Source organism: Gastrolobium bilobum, unplaced genomic scaffold, assembly GCF_033153095.1.
Source record: "Gastrolobium bilobum isolate Gb01-03AN ecotype WA unplaced genomic scaffold, APGP_CSIRO_Gbil_v1 utg1221, whole genome shotgun sequence".
Lineage (NCBI taxonomy): Eukaryota > Viridiplantae > Streptophyta > Magnoliopsida > Fabales > Fabaceae > Gastrolobium > Gastrolobium bilobum.
In genome coordinates, this window is record NW_026897257.1 from 2,286,482 (window position 1) to 2,298,403 (window position 11,922).

The 11,922-nt window shown below is 31.9% G+C and overlaps 1 protein-coding gene across 1 annotated transcript; it reads left to right on the top strand.

Annotated features, from left to right (window-relative positions):
- Nucleotides 1-3,190: 3,190 nt before the first annotated feature.
- LOC133305522 (serine/threonine-protein kinase RIPK-like) lies at nt 3,191-5,398 on the top strand. The gene is made up of 5 exons (XM_061505767.1): nt 3,191-3,650; nt 3,824-3,959; nt 4,057-4,193; nt 4,276-4,399; nt 4,526-5,398. Exons 1-5 carry the CDS (start codon nt 3,273-3,275, stop codon nt 5,218-5,220), a joined length of 1,470 nt encoding a protein of 489 aa, XP_061361751.1. The 5' UTR covers nt 3,191-3,272; the 3' UTR covers nt 5,221-5,398.
- Nucleotides 5,399-11,922: the final 6,524 nt, after the last annotated feature.

Consider the following 11,922-nt stretch of genomic DNA (forward strand, 5'->3'; position numbering starts at 1 on the left):
TTATATAACCACCAAATAGCTTTTAGCTTTTTTTAAGTTTTTTTTATTACTTTAACTTATAAATTGCTTTTAATTTAAAAAAGAGAGGATCCAAACAGATTTATAGTATAAAAATTTTAAGAGAAAAAAATTAATTAATCAAATCCAATTACTTATTTTATAATATTATTAATAAAATTCATTTAAAATATAAATTCAATCAAATCTTATTTTATCTGATAAATTAGTTTAAAGTTGATTGAGTTTTTTTAGTTTTTATTCAATTTTAAATTTAAATTATTGGCAAATAAAAGGTCTATTAACAAAAAAAAATTCGAGAAAAAAGAGTTTTTCTACTGGGAATTGATCAATTGACAAAAGAAGGTTTGTTAATTAATTGGTGGTACAAATAATAGTTAAATAAAATTGGTAGGAAAAGGTGGGAGAAATTATTACGACTCTTAGAAAAGAGATGACTCTTGTCGAAGTTGAAAAGGTGGGAGAATATATGTTAACATGACTTATAGAAGATGCATGTTAATGTGAATTAATGGGAAAGAAAATAAAAAATACTGTATGGCAGCTTCACAATCCAACCTTCAGCTATTAATATTTTTATATTATCTTAAGAAAGTAATAATTTATGGTTTTTAGATATCCCATGTGTTGAGATATATAGTCTCACATTGGTTAGATGTGCAACTAATGTGGCCTTTATAAGGCCTTGGGCACTCCCACCCTTTGAGCTAGCTTTTAGGGTGGTGACCTCAAGGTTCTTAACATGGTATCAGAGCCTCACCGTCCCCCACTTTAAAGTGGAATTAAAAACAAAAAGCACAAAAGGTAAACCAAAAATTGGGCCTGTGCATAATCCACGCTTCTAGCCCAAATGGCTCTTACGTGAGGGGGCGTGTTGAGATATATAGTCTCACATTGGTTAGATGTGCAACTAATGTGGCCTTTATAAGGCCTTGGGCACTCCCACCCTTTGAGCTAGCTTTTAGGGTGGTGACCTCAAGGTTCTTAACACCATGTAACAAGTAATATGAATTTATTTAGGTCTTTATTTTATCATGTTACATGATGTCATGCAACACTAAAAGACAAAAAATAATAATAATAAAAAAATATGACAAGACACTTTGTTCAATGATTTTGTTTTGTCTTATCTTAACATAACCAAATTATTTTTCCTACAACATAACTCTTATTTATCCCATTTATTTATATAATTAATTAATACATAATTAATATGAGGTGCCTTCCAATCTTTTTGTATTTTCCACTACTGTGAGATGCAATGGTAAACCCGACAAAATTATGCCATGTAACACAGTGTGGTAAGACTTGCTGTTTAGAAACAACAGGTCTCTGGACTCTGTCCACCGCCACAAACTTAGCATTTGAATAATATTTTTGACAAAAATTTTTTGGAACTTAGCATCTGAGTAATATTTTTGCAAAGAAAAATTACATTTAGTTGTTGTCTCTTTAGGGTGTTTGGTACAGAAAAAATGTTCTGGGGTGAACATCGAACTACCTAACGCCCGTGCAATGATTGAACTCTGAACCACCGCCGGTCATTGGTGATTGGTCCCACTTAACATAAGACTCGTGAAAAAAGATGAACAGTTAATTCTAACTATACTTTTTTTGGGTTTATAATTGCCCGGAAACATAATATTTGTTTTATTCATATTTATAGGTGATTTTACACTTGTAGTGTTTTTTCTTTTTCGTAAGTTACTTTTTTCAATCTTATAATAAAAATATCAAAATGATTTCTTTTGTAAGAATTTTGATTTCTTTTGTAGGAATTTACTTTTAAAAATTTATTTTTGATTATTAAAAAAAATTATACATATTTTGCGATTTTCTTTCTTAAAATAAACACAAACGATCTAATGTGTTTACTGTTTACCTAAAAAAAGTAATTTTTTTTCGGCGGGCAAAGCATATTTTTTTGGAAAAGATATTGTAACAACCAAGTTGTGTTACTACTAATCAATCTCACCGTTAGATTGATTATGTTGATCCAACCGTTATATTTATTTCTATCTTTGTATAGTTATGATTTCCCATATTTAAAGTGAAAACATTAAATATGAAAAATCATAACCATACAAAGCTGAAAATAAATATAAAATATTAAATTTGAGAAATCATGACCATACAAAGATGGAAATAAATATAACCGTTGGATCGACATAATTTATCTAACGGTAAGATTGATTGGTAGTGACACAACTTGGTTGTTACAATATCATTCCCCTATTATTTTTAGTAAAAAAATTGATCCAAACTTAATATTTGATTTTGTTTCAGAAGCATGTTCTGACTTATATTTGTTTAAATGTTCTTTTACCATTTGATATTTGACGTAGAAACTAACCCAACTAAACTAATGATGCAAGAACATCAACCGAATTTTCTATTTTCATTATTCTGAATCTGAAGTTCCAAGACACTCAGTTGAAACAAACATTGTTTTTTTTTTTTTGTGTATTAAAAAAAACAAAAAAAAAAAACTTTGTTTGATCAAATTACCCTCTGCTGTATAGTGAAATTAGCTAGGGTCTGGACTGTCCCTTTTTTTATTTTTATTTTTTTCTCTCGTGTGTTTCGTTCGATTTTTGAAGGTCAAGATTGCGCATAAACAAACAAAAACTCGTGTTAAAAAAAAAAGTCAGCTAAGTGATAAATTAATTAAAATATCTCAGAAAAATAAAATAAAATGAAAGGAAGCATTGTCGAAGGTGCTTTTATCCAATATAAAAGTTCCAAAGTTCCTTTTCCATATAGTTAATTATTTATCGCCATAATGCTAAAAGTCAAGGATGGGTAGCCTTGTTTCTATTAACGCTGTTTTTTAGACTTCAAATTTTACTCGGTTCCACATTTATCAAATATCCAAATTCCTTCAAATCTTTGGTCTATTCAAACCTCGCCAAAGAACAACTACGTCTCTCTCTCTCTCTCTCTCTCCAAAGAACAAACCCCTATATATATATATATATATATATATATAAAAAGTAGAATAATTCTATGCATCATAAAACCTAGACAACTAATAAAAAAAAAAAAAAAATAGAGGAAAAATTCAACCCCAGGGCCAGCCTTCAGAGAAGAAAAGGAGCTGTTTTACTTTGAACTCTGCCTCTCCCATTTACCATTGTACCACGTCAGCTCTCTTCCCATCTAATATATATTCTCTTCGCCTTCCCGAGCCTCCCTCCTCAAGTCTCAACTAAAAGTCACTACAGAAAACATTTTCTTTCGTAGCAGAGCGCGTAATGAAAATCACATGGAGATCGCTCTTCCCCAGTTGTTATAAGGGCGAGTACCCCTCACCCAAGCCCAAGAAAGTGGCGGCCACAAAGAGTAGTTCTTTTAACCGGATCTCTGTCACGGATCTGAGTTTTCCAAGCGCCGGCACGCTTTCAGAGGATCTTTCCATTTCTCTAGCAGGTTCTAACCTGTATGTTTTCTCACTCGCTGAGCTCAAGATTATCACCCAGAGCTTCTCCTCGAGTAACTTTCTCGGAGAAGGAGGGTTCGGACCCGTGCATAAGGGGTTCATTGATGACAAGCTCAGGCCTGGTCTCAAGGCTCAGCCGGTAGCTGTTAAGCTCTTGGACTTGGATGGCTCTCAGGGTCATAAAGAGTGGTTGGTGAGTACTTTTTCAACCAAACATGATTAATGCCTTCCCCATGTTTTAATTATAAAAATTATTGCTTCTGAGTTCTTTAATTATCTAGCTAGAATCTTTTTCGTAATAAGTGCTTTTGAGTTCTTCGAGTTCTGACCTCTCCTTTTGCTTTTCAATTATGCTGACGACGACAGACTGAAGTTGTGTTTCTGGGTCAACTAAGGCACCCACACCTTGTGAAGCTGATTGGATATTGCTGTGAAGAAGAACACAGGCTACTTGTATATGAGTATTTACCACGAGGCAGCTTAGAGAATCAGCTATTTAGAAGTAAGATTTCTGTTTAAAATATATCAATGACCGTCTTATTCTTTCACTTTGCATAGCGTTAAAGTATTAAACAATTTTTTTTGTGTGGGAATTACAGGATACTCGGCTTCATTGCCATGGTCAACAAGAATGAAAATTGCTGTTGGAGCTGCAAAGGGTGTAGCCTTTCTGCATGAAGCAAAGAAACCAGTCATCTATAGAGATTTCAAAGCTTCAAACATCTTGTTAGACGCTGTAAGCATCCCTTTCATCCTCTTTTGAACCCGCTTCAAGTTCAACAATTATTTTAACTCACTCCCATTATTTATTCTTCCAGGACTATAATGCAAAGCTCTCTGATTTTGGCTTGGCAAAAGATGGTCCCGAAGGAGATGACACACATGTTTCAACTAGAGTTATGGGCACCCAAGGCTATGCGGCCCCAGAATACATCATGACAGGTAAATTTACTTACTAATTCTAACTAGCTAATTCAATTTTATATTAATACTAATAGACAATGACACATGATTAATTTGAACTGCATAATTCATAGCTAACTCAAATCTTTTTTTTTCTTCATATAGGACACTTGACAGCTATGAGTGATGTGTATAGCTTTGGAGTTGTCCTTTTAGAGCTGATAACTGGGAGAAGGTCAGTGGACAAGGGGCGCCCACAAAGAGAGCAGAACCTAGTGGAATGGGCCAGGCCAGTACTGAATGATTCAAGGAAACTTTGCCGTATAATGGATCCAAGACTTGATGGTCAGTATTCTGAGATGGGGGCAAGAAAAGCAGCTGCATTGGCTTATCAATGCCTCAGCCACAGGCCAAGGAATAGACCTTCAATGACAACAGTGGTCAAGACTCTTGAGCCTCTAGAGGATTTTGATGAGATTCCAATTGGACCCTTTGTTTACACGGTTCCAACTGATAATAATGAAGTGCATAAAGATGCAAAAGAAAGTGAAACACCTAAGGAGAGGAAGAGGGAGAATGGTCATCATCATCACCGGAGTCACCCTGGCCATAAGAATCCTGATAATAATGAAGTGCATACAGATGCTAAAGAATATGAAGCACCCAAGGAGAGGAAGAGGGAAAATAATGGACACCATCACAGGAGTCACCATCGCCACAATGGCCATAAGCATCCACTTAGATCGCCCAAGTCACCAAACTCACAGTCACATAATGATGAACACCGAAATGGTAGAAGAAGTGAGTCAAGCTCACCTGACGCCTTCATTGAATCACAAAGGCAAGAAAGCATAGCTTAGCAGACACATACGTCATACTACTGTAAATAGATATTTTCTGAAGAATGCTTAATTGTTACGTTGTGTGTTACAAATTACTAATTGTCGTTGCATGGAAGCATGCGTGAGTTTTTTTTTTTTTTCCTTTATTGTTATTCTTCAATTTCCGGAGGAAATTAATTATTTTGAATTGTGTATACAATAATGAATCAAAAGACTAGTTCAATAAATGGACAATTACGTACCAACTACGATTTTTTGGACGAATAGAAAAAGATCCGCAACAAAAACGAGTACAGCTAAGTGGTTTGACCAATCGACATGCCCATTTGCCAATTATATATAATAATTTATTAGATCAGAGTGCAGGACAGCATGAAAATTGAAAGCCGCCCTCATTAGTTATTTTGTAGATTGTAGCATATATATTCAATGACTGAGTAAATTCCAAATATATAAGGAATGTGGATCATCAAGTCTCTGTTTGTGTATTCCTTTTTACTTTTTTTTCTTTCTGATGACAATTGTAAAATAAATAAACAATGCAACATCGCTGTATGAAACAGAAACATTAGTGAAATATTGAAGGATCAACTAATTAAATACTTCATTAGCAAGTGGACATCTTTGCATCGTGTTGACTACAGGCCAAGTGTTATTGAAATGGTGAATAAATTAATCATAGGATTAAGTAATAATTAGTCATGCGAATATGTTTTCAAAATATATTAACTTTGAATTTCATTCACATGAACCAGTTTTGACTTATCAGAATTTTGAAGAGACAAATGGACTGTATACCCTCCAAGTTTCAATACATAAAAAAAAAAAAAACACAGGAATTATGGAAGTATAAGTTAAAGTTTTCCCCGTCATTATTACCCCTTAATTAACCTAATTTGTTAGGGTGTGATTAATTTCTGAAAATGGGAACGGGCTCTCTACAAACTGAAAGAAAATCGTTGTCAGGTTACGTGGTCCACATATATATAGGGGTCGGGAATATCAATCATTCAAGATAAACGTGCATGACAGAATGTCACCAACTCCACCACAGTGCGCAAAAGGCAGGAAATCAGAGATTTTAGACACAGAATAAAAATAGCAACGAGGCCAACATCCAGTCCACACGAAAACCAAACAGCACAGCTATGTTGATATTTTCCTAATCAGATCAGATTTGCCAAAATGAACAAGACAAAGGACAAAATTATAATATATAAAGATAAGCAGTCACATTGTGCTAAAAAAAAAAAAAAAGATAAGCAATCACTTGGTAGATTTGAAATGAGCTGCTTCTGCAAATTTTTGTAGCGGTTTTAAAACTTACATGACACAGATTATTTTTATTCAACTTCGTTAATCGTGAAGATGACAAGACAAACAGTTGGGTACTATCTGCGAAATTTTTCAAATCAGATTTGTCAAAATATTTAGGCATTTAGCCTTAACATTCATTATCTACTAGTATTTTACAAAATATGCAGAGGGCAAGTGGTCATAAAATTGAAACGGAGACAAATAAAAATTACAGAATAATTTCTTAATGAAAAGATACGTATTTAGGGTATAATAAATAGATCAGTTAGAATTGGGCTTAAAAAAAAAATGAACGAATTCATAAGAGTTGTTTTTTTCTTTCTTGATAATACAATTAAGTTAAGTTCCTTTTAAAATACATATGATCATTAATTTACCAAAAATAATTAAATAGTACTATTTTGACTTTGAACGGTGGTTATTTTGTGTTAATACGTAATTTTTACTTCTAAAAGAATTTGACATATGTTCATATAAACTGTGGTCGTCAGAAACAAAAAAAAAAAAAAGTAAAAGAAATTCGGTTTAACAGAATCGAATTTAATTTTTGTTGAAAAAAATAATTGCTGAGTTCATAACTTGATGTATCGCTTATGTTTGGAGTTTGTTCTTTCTATGTCATTCTATTTTTATTTTAAGATAATCTGATCCTAATTATTTCTTTAGGGTGAGTTGACTTTTTATAGTATTCTCAAAAACATTGACTATTTGAATTGGTTATAAGACTAATCTTTTTTTTCTACTTACTTAATTTTTTTATTACCAATTAAGCTATCACTATTTGGTCGATGTTTCGATTTTGACCGCAAGAAAAATGTACAACTCAAAGAGCATAATTATTAAGAAGTGGATCCTCTCATGTGTTAATTAACATGATCATGTCATGTGGGGCAATTATAACCATACATGAGGGAGTTAATGGTGATAAGGGAGGAGAAAAAAAAAATATAAGAATAGGAAATTACACAATCATCACCGTTGATTTAATTATTAATGGTTAAGATCCTCCCACATGACATAATCATGTTAAATTACACGTGAGTGGATTCATCTCCTAATTATTAAGTGTGATAAACACTTTTATTGGCTAGCATCCACGGCGAAGCATGTTTAGAATGCACGTGATTATTATCAATAGTTATTCAAAAGAGGTCCATCTTGGTTCTAAACTACTTGTCAGTTTCCGACCAATAAATCAGGACAAACATATAATATATGTGAAAGGAGGAAGGATATAATTACAACATTTTATTATTAAATTTTAACCGTTGATTTCCGTTAATCTGACGGTTATAATTTATTGAGTCATATTTATTAATTAATTTTTAATTATTAAATTGACAAAAATCAACTATTAAAATTTGATGACGAGAGATTATAAAACTTTAAGGTTATAAGTATATCCCTTCGCATAGTTTTAACAAAAGAAATGACTGCTTTTTTGCAAAAATCTGTGGGCATCCGAACGGATATGATAGTATATGCTTATCTAAATTATGACATAGGGATAAAGATTCTTCGTCATATTCAAGTTCAACTCCCACCAAATCATAATTCAAATCATAGCTTTCATCTATATATTTTAAGTTTTAAATAGTTATTCAAAGTTATTACGATTAGGATAATCCTGATGCCTAACTCTCTGTCGGCCGGAACCATTTTGTATCAAGAGGCTATATAGTTTATATTAAACTCCCACCAAATTATAATGTTACATCATCGAAGACACTGTTTCTTAAGTCAATAAATTCAATTTTTGGTTAAACATGACATGCTAATTCCCACAATACATACATGCTGTGTTTGGCGAGAATGATTTGATTAGAAAAGAAGGGCAATAACTTATACTAGAGCCCAGCATGATTTATGCTTTTCTCGGCTATTATTGTTGGTGCATACTCCCATTTGGTCTGCTTACTCTGTTTAGTATATATATAGACACACACACACACTAGGAAATGAGTTCCTAATATGTTGAGTTAAAGACTGTATGGACCTGTCTCTTTAAAAAGTGGACATTAGTCTTTGAAATATGATACTAAATGGAAGAAGGTAATTTTGACCACAGCATGCACTTCACAATTAGCAATCTATTTTATTTGGCATTGGCGCAATCCAGCCATTAGTGGGAGTAGAACTGCAATATATGGCGGGAGTGTTTGCACCATATTTGGCGCTATCAAAAGAAAACAGTCAAAGGTAAATGGGGAGCACAATGATCTATTAGGCTGTTACAAGACTCACTATTTACATGCTTGCGGGTCATTGTGTGGTTTGTGGCAATGGAACGTAAACACGATGCCTAACAAGGAGATAAAAAATACACTTTGTCTCGAGTTTGTATTTCTCTATGATCAAGGTTGATTTGTAACTTTATTTGACATGTTTTACTCGTTTTCTTTTTCTTGATGACAACTTTAACCACTTAGATTTGATAACATTGTTCCTAACATCGAATTGATCCTACACATGAAAGATGAAACCATGTAACATGACTAAAATATTTTTTCCCAATGAAATCGGATCTGAAAAATTGTTTACGCAAAGCGAATCAAGACCAACAAAATATAATAAGAAAAAAGTGTGTGTCATTTTAAAGGATGTAAAGTTGTGTCATTTTGAAGATGTAAAATTGTGTCATTTCAAAGGATGTAAAATTGCGTCATTTTAAAGGATGTAAAGAGATAGACAAAGGAGGAGAGAGAGTTGACAAAAAAATATAAAAATGTGTCTCCCACCTTTTTGTGAGAGTGAAAAGATATAAATTATATCATTTAAAAGGATAAACATTTTTCCTATATAACAATGTATAATGTATGAAATGCAAGTAAACTATGTTAGCAACACAGTTTTCGCAAACGTCATATGAATGTTTAAGCACGTTTGAAATTGGATTTTTTTGCAGTGGGGGAAAAGATTGGATTGAATCGACAAATTAAATAGAGAAATTGGTGAATGTACCATATGTCTAGTCCAATGAACCCATAAACTGGACCGGCAAACAACCACTCTATAAACGGAAAAGAACAAGCCAAACCGCTTTAGGCCGTTTGAACGAGCTTTTGAAAAAAGGATTACTTATGAAAAAAGGATTACTTATGAGTTATATTTTTTAAAAGAATTTTTTTTAAAAGCTAAAATTATTTTGCATTTGAATTTAATATTTGAAAAATGCTTTTAAGTAAAAATGTTATTTGAATGTTAAAATAAAAAGTTTTTTTTAAGTATAAAATGACTATTATGTCATTTTCTAATTTCTCTTTTGTTACCGTGGTTCTTCGTGATAACAAATTTTAACTTTTTTTTCAAAAAGTCACATTTTTATTTTTTTTAGGGTAAAACATTTTTTCAGTCAATGGAGATAAGTTATCTCTGGACTCTGATGAGCACAAAACGATATCGTTTTGTGACAAAAATCAAGATATTTTTCTAATTTTAATTTATTGCCGGGTTATATTAGTTTTTATCATTATAATTTTTTAATCTTGCAACACCAAAACGACGTCATTTTGGGTTCACTGAAATTCTGGAAATAACTTTAGAATACTTTTTCCTTTTTTATTGGCTTTTTTTTTTCTTTTAAGTTTACATCCAAACAATCAAAAAAAATTATAAAAGCACTATTTCCCCCCGCTAAAAAAAGCAGTTTTTTAAAGAAAGAAGCCCATCTAAATGATATCTTAGAGTAATTTAAGAGAGAGAGCCAAAAACAATCTAGCCCATACAATGTCGTTTCAAACGGCCCACAGTGTAATAAGGGATCTAATGTTGTATTTAATTTAAACAGTTTTTTCTCCATGTATGAAGACATGTACATAAGTAGTATAGTATGCATAGCTCATCAAACGTAGCAGCTTTATGCAAAGCCAAGAGACATTTTTTTTCTCTCTTCAACTTGGGCCTATGGTTTTCTTCCTCGTTCTGGTTGGTGCATATTGGCACGCTCAATTTAATTAACAGAAAGTTTTCTGGATAGTTCTCTATAATAAAGTTGTCTTAAAGAATGAATGGGAGGTTACATTTGTGATCAATGTACATATTAATTTATGTAATTTTTGCACTAAAAATTAAATTAGCTCATACATAATAATATGAGCAGCATTATGTGATTACTCCAACATATGGAAAAGATTTCTCTATTAGTGATTGTAAAGTCCAACATATAACATTCAAAACACACAGTATTGAATAAAAACTGTGAATTCTAAATTTTCTTGCTTAGCCAAGTTTGACACAAAAACTAAGTTATAAAATATATATCCTACCAGCAAGAGTCTGCCAAATTAATTTTTTAAGGTTTTATATTTCAAAATTTTCTTTGACAAATAGTTTTAAACAATATATAAATTTGAAAATTTATAGAATTCATTAAAAAAGGGGGGGGGGGGGGGGGGGGGGGAATCGAAAACTTATAAATAGGATAGTCGGAGAAATTAAAAATAACAAACAATTGATACGAGATTATTTACCAACACCACACAAGTATGATGACTCTAGTAGATTTGTAATTTTTCAAAGTTTTTTTCCACCAAAAATCATGACTATAAAACATATGTACTAGTTATACCTAATCAATTGTAATGAATACTTTGTTAGGTTTGATTACTTTTTTTGGCGGAGAAAATATTCAAATTTTGATTACTTTAATAAAATGTTAACAGTATCCCACCCGTAGCCATGGTAGATAGGACATGTTATGATATTACGATTAGATAGAATCACATTTGCCTATTTCAAATTCCATCAATTATCTATGATAAAAAATAAATCAATTATATGATTTATTTACTAGCAATTACAATAAACTTTAAATATTATAATGTACCCAAAAAAAAAAAATTTAATTGTTATTGTTGTGGATGAGTATGGCCTCACTATGGACCCAATTTTCTATCCTCACTAAAGAATAAAAGTCCGGGCCGAGCCAAGTTTTGGTCTTAAAAGGTTAAGTTTGTATTTAAATGTGTCAGCTTGACCAAGTATGTTACCTGTTATGAATATAATTATCAGTCTGTGGTCTGACTTACTTACAAATAATAAAAGTCTGATGTTAGACTGTATAAAAAAAATAAGACAACAAAAATTTATCCAAACAGAATATACAATCAACAACACTAATAATTACATAAATATTCATAAATTCAATGTATATTCAAACAACATAATATAAAACAAAATCATTTAAAATGTCTGCTTAACTAATAAAATGGGGTGAAATGGATTGAGGAGATAGGGATATTACAAGTAGTATAAAAAGTATAAAATAAAAATAAAAATTAATATACTAGTCCAGACTAAGAGGCTCTAAGGCCGAACTTTTAAATTGGAGCCTGATGCCTTTTTATTAAACGAACTTTTATACAAGTTCAAGACTAGTTCCAACAACCAATATTACATGTAAGT

Coding starts and splice junctions, on each gene's coding strand:
- LOC133305522 (XM_061505767.1), top strand. CDS start 3,273: ATGAAAATCACATGGAGATCGCTCTTCCCCAGTTGTTATAAGGGCGAG. Junction 3,960..4,056: donor AGAGAATCAGCTATTTAGAA/GTAAGATTTCTG, acceptor TGGGAATTACAG/GATACTCGGCTTCATTGCCA. Junction 4,400..4,525: donor CCCAGAATACATCATGACAG/GTAAATTTACTT, acceptor TTCTTCATATAG/GACACTTGACAGCTATGAGT.